At 41.1% G+C, this 16,887-nt stretch overlaps 1 protein-coding gene across 1 annotated transcript; it reads right to left on the bottom strand.

The window, feature by feature from the left end:
* Window positions 1-165: 165 nt before the first annotated feature.
* On the bottom strand, window positions 166-7,732 carry LOC306778861 (leucine-rich repeat-containing protein 43-like). The gene is made up of 12 exons (XM_079270579.1): window positions 7,624-7,732; window positions 7,261-7,473; window positions 6,495-6,605; window positions 6,147-6,286; window positions 5,233-5,471; window positions 4,959-5,119; window positions 4,380-4,521; window positions 3,826-3,965; window positions 3,655-3,744; window positions 1,628-1,867; window positions 1,412-1,511; window positions 166-476 (listed from the first exon to the last, which is right to left on the bottom strand). Exons 1-12 carry the CDS (start codon window positions 7,708-7,710, stop codon window positions 292-294), a joined length of 1,848 nt encoding a protein of 615 aa, XP_079126705.1. The 5' UTR covers window positions 7,711-7,732; the 3' UTR covers window positions 166-291.
* Between the last annotated feature and the right edge of the window lie 9,155 nt (window positions 7,733-16,887).

The following is a 16,887-nucleotide window of genomic DNA, read 5'->3' as shown; positions in this document are numbered from 1 at the left end:
TGACTGTTCAATTGAAAGTGCATTGTAGTCTCTGTTTATGCACGTATGACTGCACATATCAAATATTCATCTCTACGATATGCTCACCATCACCGGTAATGAGAGAAAGCAGGGAGGAATGTGAGAAAAATAGTGTATATTTTATTTTCCTGGTGAGTAGATTGTAACACTTGAGATGAAGCGACACCAATAAACCAGCCTGGCCAGGACTAGTTGGAGGAATGTGGTTCCTGGTGTACAGTGGGTCAAACTGAAAAAGGAAGTAAACCTGGTGTAGCTGCTAATCTGGCTTTAAGACAAAACGGGCTGTTTGATCAAGGAGTTATGTTGTGGGAGCAGAAGTTGATGAGCTTCAGATGCAGACTGCCATTTCTCCAGCTCCGCATTAAACTCCACAGTCACCGGTTCCAGTTGGACGGACACGGAGTTGTCTGTGTGGACGTCCATCTCGCATTCCTGCCCTCCTTTTACTTTGCCTACATAAGACGAGATCAAATAGTGTTGATATTAAGCAGACATTACATTAGTCATTTAGCAGATGCTTTTATCCAAAGCGACTTACAATTCAGATTCTATCACATTCATACACACACCATAGGCATAGCTTTGGGAGCAATTTTGGGGTCAAGGACACATCGACATGTGTCGGGGATCGAACCGCCGAAGTATTTTTCCTGCCCTCCACTTCGCCCCAGTCGTTTATTGACTGATAAATCAAAGCGCACCCCTTTAAATTGTTCCTTTGGATGCTAAATACTTCTTAAAAAAACCACTTCAGTAATATTCCCTATGAGACACAAACCACATCGACTACACTGAACAAAGATATTAACACAACACTTGTTTTTTTTAATTGTTTTTTTCATTAGCTGAAATAAAAGATCTGACTTTCCTAATTCTCGTATGAATGATATTGGAGATGGCTTGTGGTAGTGAAATAAACATTGAATTCACATTCACAACAACTCGCTGCAGCTGGACATTCCTTCTATCAGCATGCCAATGGCTTGCAACATCTGTGGAATTGAATTTTAGAGTGACCTTTTATTGTGTAATAAAGCTGTGTAATTGTGACACAGTTTAATCAACATCTTGATATGCCACAGGTGGAAGGATTATCTTGACAAATGAGAGGAGCTCACTCAGGTAGATTTAAACAAAATTGGACATAACATTTCAGCGATAAGTCTATTATGTGCATAGGAAAGGTTTAGTTTAATTTCATGCAACAACAAGTGGGAGCAAAAACAAAAGTGTTGTATGTATATTTTTGTTCAGTGTAGTCCACCCTAAAAATAACATTCGTTTAAACGTATTTCCTCAGTTCTCATTTATGTCAACACCAATCTAAAAATATTCCCTGTACTCAGCTGTACAGTTGGAACAGTTATGTGTTGTTCAGATGATTAACCTTTTGAAGCTGCTGTATTCTTCTGTTGAGTACTGCTGCCTCCTCCCTGCTTTGAGTCCTTGTCCTTCTTCTTGTCCACTTTAATTGTCTTTCCCAGATCCTAAGGATGAGTGAAAAACATATCTCACATATAAGTCCCGATTTCAATTCAACTTTTTTCCTGTTGCAACAATAATTCCTGTGAAATGGACAAGTTTATGATTGTACTACTAACACCTGTTGAGCATGTCCTCTCGCCTTTTCAAGTGTTTGTGTGGCTTCCACCTCAGACTCAGTTTGCAGAGCCCCAACGTGACAGAGGACATGGACCTTTTGTCCTCCTGTCACCAGGCTGTGCAGGGGGATGTGGACAGAGCCGAGTCTTCTTCTGATGGGGGCGTCCTGGAACAGCTCTGGTACAGATTTTTTCTTTTTGTCTTTAGACTTGTCTTTAGTGGATCCAGATTTGATTGGAGACTGAGGAAGATACCACAGACATGAAATGATCATGTTGAGATGCAGTCAAATTGTATCTGTCAAAATAGACTTTTAATACTTACAGCTGATGTGACAAGCTCTGGTTGACTTACCTGCGGGTGGACTGTTTCTTTATGCTGTGGTATCTAGTAGTTCTAATGTGCACCAACAATTGCCATATTATTAAAACCATGATACAGTGAAGGTACTGTTATCCTCTGCAAAATGTACCTTTACAAACCATAGCACATGCAACAATGGTCTTTTTTGATGTAAAGATTACATAACATAAATATTTTTACTATTTTTACTGCCTTATAACTATTATAAGGCAGGCTGAAATACAATATACCCTTTTGGTGAAAATGAAACACCCTTACCTGCTCTCTTTAAAAAGTCAGACTGCAGCAGTATCAACCAAAATAAAAATTACAATCCCCCCCCCTCTACCCCGAAAATAATTTATGAGCAGTCCCTTATTTCATTTTCATTTTTCTTTCACAACTGCAGAAACACAATTGGAGCTTTTTCGGCGACTTAAGAGGCTGAAATGAGCCTCAAGCCAGGGCTTCTTGTTCATTGTGAGGTTGCCCGAGGGCACATCAGTAGATTTGGCAGCTGCTGTAGATCAGCTACAGTAGATTTGGACACTCGAGTCACCAGCAGATAACTGCAATAAATTCAGCATAAATAATAAAGCTTGCAACCTTCTGGTTGTTGGCCAGCCTAAGACTATATGTAAAATATTAAACTATATTATGAAGACAATATATAATCGTTTTGCAATTGCTTTTGGACTGATGCTATGTATTATAATTAAAAAGTATTAATAAACAGATGATTAACGTTCAATGCACTGGCCACAGTATAATAAGAACAGCTGAGTCGGTTTGAATGAGGGAGTTGGAGCATAAAAATTAGCGTGTGACCAGGGATACAAATATAAAGACCAGCTGAATAGACATAGGCACAGATGTAAATCAATACATTTTTTTCTATTCATTCCTATTCTGAGAATAAACAGTCGAGGATTTCCCAGTCTGTTCAATAGTGTCATGGTCCAGCTGTGCCTCTCTCATTCCTTGTGTGTTTCTGTGTTACCCCTTCCTTGTGTTTATTGTTTGGTCCCCTGTTTGTCCTTTCTCTGTCTGTCTGTCTGTCTGTCTGTCTGTCTGTCTGTCTGTCTGTCTGTCTGTCTGTCTGTCTGTCTGTCTGTCTGTCTGTCTGTCTGTCTGTCTGTCTGTCTGTCTGTCTGTCTGTCTGTCTGTCTGTCTGTCTGTCTGTCTGTCTGTCTGTCTGTCTGTCTGTCTGTCTGTCTGTCTGTCTGTCTGTCTGTCTGTCTGTCTGTCTGTCTGTCTGTCTGTCTGTCTGTCTGTCTGTCTGTCTGTCTGTCTGTCTGTGGCACTCAGTCTCCCTCCTGCTCACCATGCACACCTGCGACCCATCCACTGGTCAAGCTCCTGCTGTATTTCTACCCCGGCTCTACACTCCAGTCTTCGCCAGATGGTTCAGTTTGCCACCATTGTACAAATGCTGCTGCCTGTTTTGTTTGTTTGCCTCGAACTAATACTTGAGTTTTACCTGAGTACTGTTTATCCTGTAAACACATTGATTCAAATAAAGTTGCTTGTGAACCTTTTTCAAACCTGTGTCTGAGTTCTGCTCTTTGGTCCTAAATCCACTCAACTTCATAAATAGATATATTAACTAATTATTTTTCTAACACTGACTAATACAAGGGGTGTCCTTCTACAGTTTGTGATTCAGTAGGAATTAAATGAGCTCACTTCTTCCCCTTTCCTGATTTTCTTCTCTTTTACAGGTCGGCTGGGTTTGGCTAACGGGACGTCTTCAGATGCTGCAGGCCATGACAGGACCTAAAATGTCAAATGCCAGAATATGAGTCCAAACACATTTTGCGTCTGAACGTTTACCCACTCAAACCATATTTTTTTTACCTTTTCCTCCTCTATTGTAAGATAAAGTCCTTGATTGAAGAATCTCTTTAAGCCTCCCAGATCACTAACAATGTACGTTTGTGTGTGACTGAAGTCCATGCACTCTGACCAGGTCAGCTTTGATGTGCTGTGTCCTGACACTGTAAACAAATCAGAATAATACACAAGTGAAAGTTTGGCACAAAGATATGGCTGCAGAAAACACACAAACAAAAAATATATACAAGTCAGGCTTTTGGCGAGTCAGAGACACATGAAACCTCAGAATGAGTTAAGAAAAGTGTTTGACAAAGGATCAGTCATCATCCAGTTTCAGGGTCTGCACAACTTTCCCCTGACTGTATGTTCCTCTGAAGGCAGCTGTGTGAATTCTACAGAAACTGATAAGAAAAAACCTTACACTGACATCATGCACTGAATGTCATGCAATTACAACCTGTGTGTTTTTTTAATCCTGTTTCAACAACTGAGTCGGCTCTATCAGGGTTTGTGATTTAATCGATTTCCCTGGAGGTGTGAAAACTTTGCAGTTGAAATGAGTGCAGTATTATTACCATGTGCAACATCATGGCAGGTGTCCTCACTATACACCATCAAGTGTTTGCACGATTCGTTTTCACATTTTCTGTTTGATTGTAGGCCAGCATCATCTTCTGTTACATTTGCTGCGTCAGATTTAGACTCCCTGTCGAAGTTCTGGTAACAGCAAAAGAGAAGAAAGAAAAACTGTTGATTTAAAAGATAGTTGCTGAACATGATTACACAACATCTCAACTCCATTTTCCCCATTCAACAGTGTTTTATCTTTGTTTTAAGATAGCTAACAAAACAAAGCACATGTAAAACTGATGTGAATTAAAGGCACTTATTGAACAAATATAGATGCCTAACTGTTTTTTGTTGTTATGGCACTTACTGTGTGCAATGATGATACAGTTTAATCTAATCTAATTGTATAACAAAGAGGGAATTTCATTGTTAATGAACTGTAACTGTGGAAGGCAACCAATGACATATGAAATGTACATATGGGCATGTGAGTAAAATAAAAAATGAATTTACTTTTCACATGTGACATTCTGAACAGTGTAAGACATGTAAAGAGAGGGAAAATTGTTGGAAGGATACGTCACCAGGTTAACAGTTTGATGACTAAGGAACTCATATGTGATGAAATAGCCGTAGTTGACAACAGGGAAGTCTGGAGCGTTTTCTTCCACTCTCATCAATGGGTCTGGGATTCCCCTCACCCTGCCCACACTCACTGTGGCTGATGCGCAGTTTACTATCAGATCTGTACATATGGAAAAAATGACAAAGCTGCTGACTTAGGAAATTAAAAAGAAACAACAGTCCACGTTTATAGGACTCAGGCCTACTAATTGACAGCATAGTCAACAGTCTCACCACTGTTCTTGGCCAAGCCCCTAAAACACTGTCTTTCCTCAGTGGAGATCCATGAGGTGTCCAGGTAAGAGAGCTGGGGAACACTGTCCACAGTGAAGCCTGGGTAGGAGGGAGCAAGAGTGAATGGATTTCCCTCCAGCATCAGCGACCTGAGGCAGGTGAGCGTGCTCAGGGCGCTCAGCAGGGCCTGCTGGTCCTTAAACTCACAGTCACTCAGGTCCAGACACACCAGCTGTGGCCTGAGGTCAGAGACAGTCATTGCTTTTACAGAACAGCAACGTGTTGTACAGCAAGACTGACAACTTTGAAAAACAGTCAAAATGATTTATTCTTAAATAAAACATTCCCAAATGCACCAAGTCCAAGCAGCCCCTCCTCCCCTAACTTTAATTTGGGTATTTTCCTATTTTTAATATCTTTTTGTTATTTTTTGTATTCATTTAAAAACAGCTGTATGTCCCAGAGTTTCTGTACATGTTCCAAACGGTGCTCACTAATATGATAACCATTTTAGATTTAATGAGCTACGTGTTTCAGAGTGTTTCAATGTAATTGCCTTCTGAAATTCATCAGGAAACACAAGTGATTCAGCCCTCACTGGAAATGAATGCCATTTTTTGATCACCCTTTGAAGTCCAAAGGTGCCTCCCAGCTTTAATACACCACTTCGCTTAGCTTAGCTTACAGGTGTAACTTTGTAAAAGTGTGAACTCCCTGCTCCTGCTGAAACAATATTTCGAACTTCTGATTCTTTAAGGTGGCATCAAAATATTTTCTACCCAACTGCTGTCATCACTATGTCACCACTTTTTCAGTAGGTGTCACCACTGAAAATCGAACACACTGCCATCACATCAGTACATGTGGTGTTCAACCCACTTCCTGTGTGTTTGTGTGTGTGATTGTGAACTAACCAGTGTCTTCCAGTAAGATGAAAGATGTCGTCATGTGAACCCAGACTGTTTGAGCCGAGGCTGAGGTATTCTAGGCGGGGAGGGAGGCAGTTGGTGAGACTGTTTAGAGCAGACAACCTGTTGGCACGTAGCTCCAAAATCTTTAAAAAAAACCCACATTTACATTCAAAGTTGATCATGCCCACATCACAACACCTGCTAAACTTTGATGTATGAGTCAGTTATGTTACACTGACATACTTCACCCAGTGACAGCACAGCAAGTGCGTTACCTTTGCTTTGATATAAAAGCAGGGCAGACCGATGTGAATCAGCCTTTCATGACAAACCTTTGCAGAGCAAACTCACCTTCAAAGTGCTGGGAAGATTTTCTGCAGGGATTTCTGAGATTCGATTGTAATTTAGCACCAATTCCTCCAGCTTTGAGAACTTTAACAGGCCGTCATCGATGACTGATACCTGAACACAACACAGACAAAACACCAAGTACAACTTTTCAAAATTGCGTAAAAGCATCAGCATTTACTGACGTTGTTCTTTGTGTTTTAAACAAAGTCAGGAGGAAAGTTTTCACAAGGTGTTCCAATTTAAGTGGTTACTTAAAGCCTCTCAGCCATTATTAGAGGAACCAGAAACAAATTGAAAATACTGTGAAACCAGAAGAAGATGTGATCTATTTTTGGGAGTTTATTTTATGTCCATTTTTGGATTTAGGGGATCCAATAACAAACTTTGAGATTTGGGGATTGCTCTAACGTCAGGATAATAACAATTATCAATTTTTTGGATGTCTATATCAGAATAATATGGATTCAGGGACACTAAAACAAGTTTTGTGATTTAGACAAATACCATAGTGTGGGTGGGTGCATGCACCAGGGCAACAGGTTTATGGACCCCAGCCTCTGTTTATGCATGCTTCTGTAAGATTACAAACATTATGGTGTTATGCACCTAAAGATAAGAGCGCAAAGGTAGTCATGCCATAATATTTTGGAGTGTATTATACAAAATCATGGGTTTGGTTTCACGGAATGCTTTTTCATTTCTTAAGAATGACACTGTACAAGAACATTGGTTGAGTCAAATTTCAAATACAACTCAGTACACTCACACCCTTGTCCACAATGCGAAGTGTAGTGAGGTAATTGTAAATGAAGTCTGTGTGCAGGCGTTCAGGGGTGAGCACAGCCAGCCGTCTCAGGGCCGGAGCCTGAGGGCTCCATGACTTGTCATCCCGCCATGGAGAGTGACGGCAACTCAGCAGATCCAGGAGGTCGTCTGTGTCCTCTGTTTCTGCTCCCTCTGGACTGTCTTTGGTCTTTCTCTGAGAACATAATCACTCAGTTTATCAATATCTATATCTAAGTTACTGTATGCAGTGATGGGAGTGCTGTAAACCACTACATATACATGATGATTTTTTAAAGATAATCGAGAAAACACTGCAAACAATAAAAAACAATGTAAAACTCACCCAGGTGCCGTATCCACAGGGAAAGTCCTTCAGACAAAGGCGGTGAATCTGCTTCTCTAACACGGCAGAAAGCTTGTTTGAGCTCATGTCAGCATTTGTTACCGTATGGCAAGTTACATAGATGTGTTAAGAGAAACACAAGCTACAGTATGCAATGGCACGTCAGTTTTTCTTTGGTTAGTCTTTCAGGGAAAACGCCTCTGGTGTTTATTTACAAATGGTTGTCAGTTGCTTGGCAACAGCTGGGGCTCACTCCAAAAACACTGCATGGAGTCATGACTTCAGTGTGAGGGATTCAATGAAGCCTACTGAATTTAAATGAATTAAATTAAAATCTTGTTTCAGCTCAGCAATTGTTTTAGACAAACACCATGACCATGACATGTTTAATTGCCTTGACAAATGACAAATTTATCAAATTCAACAACCTGACTGGGGGGCTTAATGGTACTGAGCCATCGTGAACGTTATTCGTAACATCTGTGTTGTTCCTGCTGTGGCACTTTGAAAAACCTCAAATGAAATCTATCCAACTGCACTAACTGGCACTCACTGGCACCCTCTAATAGTTTACGCACATCTTAAAAAGATCTCCCTGCTGAGTTACATCATTTCATATTTTTACATATGAATATGTATATTTTCTTCCTATTGTAACGTTACAATCCATTGACCCGTACAGACTTTTTGTTTCCATTGGAGTTTGCAAATCCCAGGGGATCAAAATGTTTTCAGCTCTTTGTTGATGTAGCCTACAATGCTAACGTGCTGATGTCCAGCAGGTATAATGTTTACCATGTTTATCATCTTCGTTTAGCATGTTAGCATCAGTCTGGACCAAAGTGTTGGACCGACAGGCATAAATAAAAGCACACCCATAAAGCATACCCATCTATTTGACTCTAAATGGACCATCATTTACTAAATGAACATCATGCTGTATTGAAGAATACTAGAAACTAGAGATTGAGACCATGAACTCATGTTTACTGAGGTAATAAATCAAGAGAGAAGTAGAGTCATTTTCTCATAGACATTTTACACTAAGGTTTGATGGCATCATAGCAACATTCAACTGATAAACATCAGCTGTCTAGATAACTTCGTGGCAGTCTGCATTGCCTTCCCACGTTAAACCACTGTGGTGCACAGTGCCCTATATACAAACCAGAATCATTTACAACAAGATGTATTGGACGATAATACCACAAAGGCGTCATCCACTCAATGATGGCATGCAACAAAAAAAATCTAATCCTCCGATATATAAGCACATTGTGTGCCAGTTAAGGAGCATTAACTCAACAACACAAGGACAACATTCAAACCATGTCTTTTGGAAAAGGTAAGCTGTTTTTAAATGAAAGTTAATTCATCAAGGATTTCTGTAAAAGAGTAAGAACATTTTAAACTCAGCACCTCGGTGTAACAATGCTTTAGAGTTACTTGTATGGTTATGTTGGGATTTCAGGAGGATTGATTGATTGATTGATTGATTGAAAAGTTTGAAATTAGCTTATCAGCAATATTTTCTGACAGCATATTATTCTCTCAGTACAATCAGTTTTGAATCTGAGATCTTGATTGGAGTTAAATTTGAGCAAGCTACCGGCTGACTTGCTTTGCAGATGTTTTTTGTTTATCTAAGATATTTTTGTGTGTCTAACCTCCTGCAGAGCTCCTGCTTTTCTGCATTGGGATTGGGATCTTGTTTGTGGACTCCCAATTATTTGAATTGGAGATGATTCGGGAAAACATGAAAAACCTGGAACCCTTTGCCTTCTTCTGTGATCTACAAATAGCGGAGGAATATTATGTAAGTAAACGCATCATACTTTAAGAGTATATCATATATAGTGCATTAACATTGACAGAAGTTTTCCTATTTTTAGAATTACATTTCATAGGAGATGTATTCAGTGGTAAAAGCCAATTAATGTAATAGAACATACAATACAAAATGAAGTTGCCTCCTCACCAGGAATGTAACTAAGTACTGTACTTAAGTACAAATTCAAGGGTTCTGCTTTATTTGATTATTTCCATTTTATGCAACTGTATACTTCTTGTTAGTTACTTTTCAGATTACAATTTTCCATACGCTTCCTGTTTAGTCCAAACCCTGTATCACCAAATATGGTGATTTTTTATTAGAATTCTTCTGATAAACTGACGTTTTCGTTTTCAGTGTTGGGAGAATGATCCTATATCCATAAACTATTTTAAAACCAGGTTGTTTCATGAAAAGTTGACTTTATAGAGATAAGTGGTTCTCACAGGACTGACACCACAAACATCTGATGATCTTATAGCATAATGCAATGCTGTAGATTAAACTACCCAACATAAAGGATTTAAAAACATCTACAGCAGTAAAATGCAACATACACATTAATGCAGCAGTATATTGATCCAGAAGTATAATATATAATAGTAAAATACTGACAATGAACATTTTACAGCACAATGAGTACTTTTAGTTTTCATCCTTTGAAAACATTTTGCTGTTTCAATTAAGTACATTTTGAATGCAGGACTTGCACTTCCACTTGAAGCGGAGTATTTTTAGGGTGGTATTGACACTTTTAATTAAGTAAAGGATTTCTTCGACTACAGCTCCTGTTGATAGAGGGACCTTTTGAACCCAAAAGTTATGATAACTCACAGCTTCTGAGATCTCCATCATTGATTTTGTCATGTTGATTCTCACTTCCCCTCCAGGTCAAGCATGTGTTTCAAGAAGAGGGCCCAAATGCATTGAAGCTCATTGAGGGTATAACTTTAGGAAACACCACAGAAGAAATCAATGCCTCCAGCTGTGCCATCAACGACTACCTCGACAAGCACCTGCAGACAATCTTAGAGAATGTCTTAACTTCCAGAGAGGACAAGAACTTCATCCTCAACCAGGCTCAAAAGTTTCTGAATCAGTTCAATGAAGCTGTTGGTCAAAATGGAACCCTCGCCCTGAAACAATGCCACAGAAATGTTACAACGTCAGACTGTTACACCATGAGAGTAAGAGGCCTTAAAATCATCAACTCTACCAGGCGATGGGTGGAGACTATCGCAGTCACAAAAGCCTCATGCATGAATCGATTCAACTAAAACACTGAATGACAACGATGTATTTATTCATTAAATGTTGGTGTGTTATTTAAGGTTAATTTATAGAATTTATTTATGTTGAATGATGTCTTCCAAATTGCCTGTAGCCTATGATTAAAAATAGTTGGCAATAATAAAATAATTGAATCAAACCACTTTTAGAATACGATTTTTTTCATCCTTGATGTCACTGCCAGAAGACACACACGCACGCACGCACGCACGCACGCACGCACGCACGCACGCACACACACACACACACACACACTTTTGTCTTTAACATTTACACGTTGATCTTGAAGGGAGGCCTGCCAAGGAGAATCAAATAGGAAATTGAGCGAGATTTGAATAATCTGATGCATTCATATACCGTAGTGTAGTAGTGTTTTATTCAGCCATCACACACACAAAGCAATAAATAAAGCCTATATACAATCTAGTATACAAAATCACTGAAAAGGCATAGGCAGAAGAATAATGCTTATGCCTATACTCCATTCTTACCAATTAAGTTACCCTCAAGAAAATGTAATATAAAAATAAGAAAAAGAAAAAAATATATTTCATTCACACTTGTAACCCTCAAAAATAGCTTTATAAACAGTCCTTTTGAAACCAAAAATGAGTTCATTCTTACATTTATGTTAGCATTGTTCCATAATTGTACCCCAACAAAAGAGATAAATCTCCTTTTAATCCCTTTTTTTTAAGCTTTTTGTAACATAAATTTACAAACATCTCTGAAATAAAGTTCTCATGTAAGTTCAGTCAGTTATTTTTCTAACGTCGATCTGTGTTTCATTATGGGAGATATCGACCACTCCCGGATTGCATGAAATTCCCGAAGCCAAATATTATTTAGCTGCATGGGTAATGACCATTACAGGGACAGCGCGTTTGCCTCTATAGCACAGCATGTGCCAAGGATGGCCCGAGACATTGAGCCCTGTAAAACCTTACAAAAGTGTGCAGTGTAGCCCAACGTCCTGCAGCACAAACATCCTGCACTGAAATACCCTTGAACAGGGCCCATGAAGTGGCCATACACTTTGTGGAATGAGCCCTCAAACCCTGGAGGGGCTGCAAACCCCTACACCTATAGGCTAGAGATATGGCCTCTGCAATCCAGAGGGACAGCCTCTGGCGGGGCAATGGCTTGCCTTTGTGGGGAGTGGCCCTGGACACAAACAGCTGATCTACTCACATACACATGCAGTGCTCGCACCAGGCATAAAGTGTTTAGCCTTTGCGGAGAATGGAGGTGGGTGAAAAGCTCCACCGTATGGGACATCTGTGGGCTGACTCCACCACCTTAGGCGCAAAGGCCGGGTTGGGCAGCAGACAGACCTTAGCTAGCCCTGGAGAAAACTGCAAGCAGGAAGGGCGAATGGATAAAGCTTGTAAATCACTCACATGCTTTGCTGTGGTTAAAGCTAAGAGCAACACTGTTTTAAGTGACATGGTGGCCCCCAGAGGTGCTTTTACATCCGACAGGGAGAAAAACAGCAGACAGTGAGCCTTTTCTCGCGTGGCGAAGAGATCCACGTCTGCCTGGCCAAACTTGCTTTGTCCACTCTCCGTACACCCCTGCACCCCTTTCAAAATGCCCGGAACATGTGTTGTTCGAAGGGACAGGAGCCAGGTGTTGCTTGTTGATAAAATTAGCTTATATACAGCTTTAATCAGCAATTAGCTTATATGCAGCTTTAAGCAGCAGCTAGCTTATATGCAGCTTTAATTAATCACTAGCTTATTTGTAGTTTTAATAACCATTAGATTATGCAGCTTTATTAACCACTAATACAATACACACAGTACACGCTAGGGCAAGGGAGAAACAGTGGAAGATTACTGGCTTAACTGCGTCACAAGGAACAGGCCGCCATCTTTAGAGAAGATAAGGAAGGAACAATAGACAGAGAGATTCAGGGACAACGCCCTAAGAAGTATCCACTCTTGACAACTTGTTTCTCAAGGTCCTCTCTCATGCAACATTTCATGCACACTGATAGAAGAAGACGCCTTCTGGGAGGGGCCAAGGTGAACGGACGTTCACGGCTTCCAACCAGGTTGTATTCACATACAAATGTGCTCCGCCTGCTACTTTGATTTTGACAAATGGACATCAAGGGGTGGAACCCTATATTAAGCTTCACACTGCTGTGTTGAAGTGTGTCTCATGGTGAATCTCTGCGAAGTTCAACCATTAGCACCCAAGCATGTTTGATTGCTGGGCTGAATAACTCTGTTGATAAATAAATCTATTGCTTTGATATAACTATACGCCTCTGAGAGCTTCTGTTTCATTCTTAAATCCGCTCTAAGTGTGAAAGACAGCTTTATTTTCACAACATGCTCCACACGATTATCCTCCGAGCCAACCTGTGCAACTGCAGTGAGCGAGTGCCGCCTTGGCAGTTGCTGTACGCTACCACAGTAGTGATGTCTGTTTTCACCAGGACGTGGTGTCCCGGGAGAAATTTCAGTAAATGCTTCAGTGCATAAAACACTGCCCAGAGCTCCAAGAGGTCTGTGTGAGTCTGAGCCAGCCTCGGGTACCATGTGCCATTCACTGCACAGCCGAACATGGCTGCTCCCCACCCTGATAGGGAGGCATCCGTCATCAAGGTTAACCTGGATGACACCGTCCCCAGCGGGACGCCTTCTGAGCATCACTGAGGCCTGAGAGATTTAGCCACAGGGCCCACTACACGACCGCTGCCTTGCACTGCACCGCGTGAGGAGTGTCGGATGAGATCGTTAATCACACACATCTCATCCCATAGGGCCGGGTTAGGTGCCCCTGAGTCCAGCTGCCCGCAACATCTCCTCTAGGATTTCCGCCTGGTACGCAGATAGCAGAGTCATCGCATTTAGAGAGCACACGAACTGTGCTGCGTATTCATACATTCTCTGGAAAACAGAGGCGGTGAGGCATTCCATTTTACGAGGCAGAGAGATGTTTGAGCAAACTGCGAGAGAGCGACGGTTTGGGTGGAGGTGATAAGCCACTGAAGGCTCCACTGCTGAGGGTTCAGCCAGACCCAGTTCCCTCATCTCGTCGATTTCCAGCTTTGAGCTTACTCTTAAACGGACTGCACCAGTACCTGCCCCAGCTAGGGCAACCTGCTGTGGTTGCTGGAACCGGATGGCGGGTGGCGCTGGCATCCCGGTGCATGGTGCCTCGGCTAGGGCAACTTGCTGTGGTTGCTAGAAGTATTCGGTGGGGGGCGCTGGCATCCTGGACCCGGGTTCCCCTGCTAAGGCTGGCTGATGTGACTGCTGGAAGTGGACAGCTTGGGGCACTGCCATTCTGGTGCTCGGTGCCCTGGCTAGAGAGAGCTGCTGTGGTTGCTGTAGTAGGCAGCGGGCATTAAGGTTCTCCTGCCAGTTCGGGCTGATGTGAATGCTGGGAATGGAAAACTGGGGTCACAAGCATCCCATCCCACTCGCTGCTACCGTGGAGCAATAGAAACATGGGAAGCTGTACAACCGAAGAATGAGCAGGAACCGTTGTCTTGGATGGAGACATGAGTGTTGTACATTATTGTGCGCAGAATTTAAACTGCACTTTAGTATTACTTAGGGTTGTGATGGCACTTCATTATTATTATCATTCCATTGTCATTATTATAATAAGTCATTGCCATTATTTTTAACAGTTTAACAGTTATTATCTTTTTTTTGTTTGTTTCATTGTTTGCTTTCCATTATTACTGTTATTATGATTTCCCCATTATTTGTATTGATGGTAACATTATCTATACAGGACTCATTGTTTCTTTTTTCTACAGTCATTCCACAAACGCACACATACACACACATGACAAACCCAATCAATCCCATAACACAACTCCCCACCCAATCCCTTGTCCTCCTGTGTGTGGTGGATTGTTGTGGTGCTGGCACTGGGCCTGGCCACTCGACTGAGTTCCCCCCTGGTGCTGGAATTCTCCTACCCACAACCCCCAAAAACAAAAACATAAGACTAAAACACTGCTGACTCTGATGAGCAAACCCTCTCTTGAGGGACTGGGGGTTGCACACCAAAGCCGTCAGCCATAACTTGACAAGTAAGAACAACAACAAAAAAAGTCATTGAGTTGGGCCCGCACCTCGGGTTGGGGATTTCGGCTCCTTTTGCAAGCAGACTTCTAGTCATCCATGGATTTCCTATATATTTATCCTTCACCCAGCAGCTCCCAATAGGACAATGTTTATTGGATAACTCCAAGAATATGAACAAAAATGCACCATAGGCCTGATTAGGATCATCAACATACACCTCATCCCAGCTGTTGTTTTTAGGCTCCGACTTTAAAGCTTCAATTCTGTTCTTATTCTTACCAGATTACAGGAGGGCTCACTTATGCCAACTGAACAGCTGACCTTTAAATTATGTAAGATCACAAAAATAGGACGATGATCAGTGATATCAGTTAAAAACAAACCTTGTTAATTTGTCATGAACATTTGTAAACATGTTATCAATAAGTGTGGCACTTTCCTTACTTATCCTACTGTTTGTCAGAGACCAAAGCTAAACATTGCATTACAAAAGTTCTTTCCATTTTAACAGATCAATGTTAAAGTCACCACAAAAACAATAAGTGATTTCTCATCACATACAAAGACATCAACTATGGTATTCATAAATTGGTCAATGCAGGAACCGGACGTTCTATAAATGCAACTCAAGAATATTCTCTTAAATTTAGTAGAATGAATTTCAATTGTCAAACTCTCCATAATATCATCACTGTGCTATTGATTACCTTACACTTTGGACTGCCGCAACACTTCAACCAACCTAATGCTTTCAATTTGCAACCTGAACAACAATGGTGGTTTTAAAAAACAAATCCTTTTGTGGTGGTGTGACAGGCTGATATTTATCATGGTGAATATTCTTACTTCTCAGAAATGATGATGTTTAACCTTGAGTGAAGGCACCTTTACAAATATTTTGAATGTGTGTAATTTGTGGACTTTCGGGGCCTGGACCTTTATAGGTGGGTCTGGGTTATCCTCCCCAGGAACTTTTTTTTATGAACAAGCTCTATTTTGATGCTTTTATATGTACATGTCTTAATTATTGAGGCAATGAAGTGTGTACCACAAAAAAACGGGAGTCTATTTTCCAGATTAATTATGAATTGTAATGTTAAAAATATTAATAGTTGTTGGTATATATTGAGTGCAAACAATATACTTCACAACTGAGTTGGAAAAAGAGTTAAATCTATTCATGCTGTAGGCACATTACGGTACGTGTAGGAGATTCTTAAAGAGGGAACCCCCAGAAAGTACATTTAAATCCTGAGCTTGTATGACTCTTTCTAGCCAACACGCAAGGGAAAATGTTAAGATGTTGATCTTTATCTAAGGAGTCCCAATAAAAGTGATCATCGATGGAAGGATGGATCAGAGAAAGTGTCGCATTAGAGACTCTGCTGCCGACTGAAGCCTACTGCTGTCATGAATTGCTGTGCCGGTAAGCATATTGAAGTGTGACACAATATTTTAAACCAGGTAGACCTACAACTTAAACTTTGGCGTTGTACAACACGGAAACTCTGTAGTAGCTTCTGTGTATGTATTCTAATCTAATTCATCTCTAATCTGTGCTCTATCATGTCACTGCTGCAGTCATCATCTTCCTGTGGCTGCTCAGTGCAGAAGCAGCCTGCAAACCTCTTCCAAGGACGCCAAGTGCCATGGCCGTCAGCAAAACCGTTCGGCAGATACAAGAGAAGACAAAAGCCACTCTACTCCTTTTAGTGAGCTATTTGATTCTTTATTTCATCTGTTTAACCTAGAAATAAAAGTAGCTCTAATCGATATTGACATGCAGGAGTGTTAAATTGCGAAATCTCTACCGTCATTACTGAAACTTTTTTGAGGCGTGAGAGCATCACTTGAGAAAACGTAGCCCACTTGGGTTACTCTACATCCCTGGGTGTTACTCACTGATGTGGACACCTATACCGTACTGACCAAGTCTGTCTCCTGCAGGATCAACCTGGACAGCTTCCCAACATCTCCTGCCTCTCCCTGAACGCTACTGGGCTGGCCGTGCCGGAGCAGCAGCTCTTCACTGCTCACAAGCTCTCCTCCTTGCGCTGTTACATGCTGGTAATGGCCACGCTGATCCCG

Source organism: Melanostigma gelatinosum, assembly GCF_949748355.1.
Source record: "Melanostigma gelatinosum genome assembly, chromosome: 6".
Classification (NCBI taxonomy): domain Eukaryota; kingdom Metazoa; phylum Chordata; class Actinopteri; order Perciformes; family Zoarcidae; genus Melanostigma; species Melanostigma gelatinosum.
This window is presented reverse-complemented; position numbering and strand designations above follow the sequence as displayed.

Excerpts from the sequence above, each read along its gene's own strand:
- LOC306778861 (XM_079270579.1), bottom strand. The coding sequence starts at position 7,710 with ATGAGCTCAAACAAGCTTTCTGCCGTGTTAGAGAAGCAGATTCACCGC. Across the intron at positions 6,287-6,494 it reads ATCTTCCCAGCACTTTGAAG|ATTTTGGAGCTACGTGCCAA; the intron begins GTGAGTTTGCTC and ends TTTTTTTTAAAG. Across the intron at positions 3,966-4,379 it reads CTGCCATGATGTTGCACATG|TGTCAGGACACAGCACATCA; the intron begins GTAATAATACTG and ends ATTTGTTTACAG.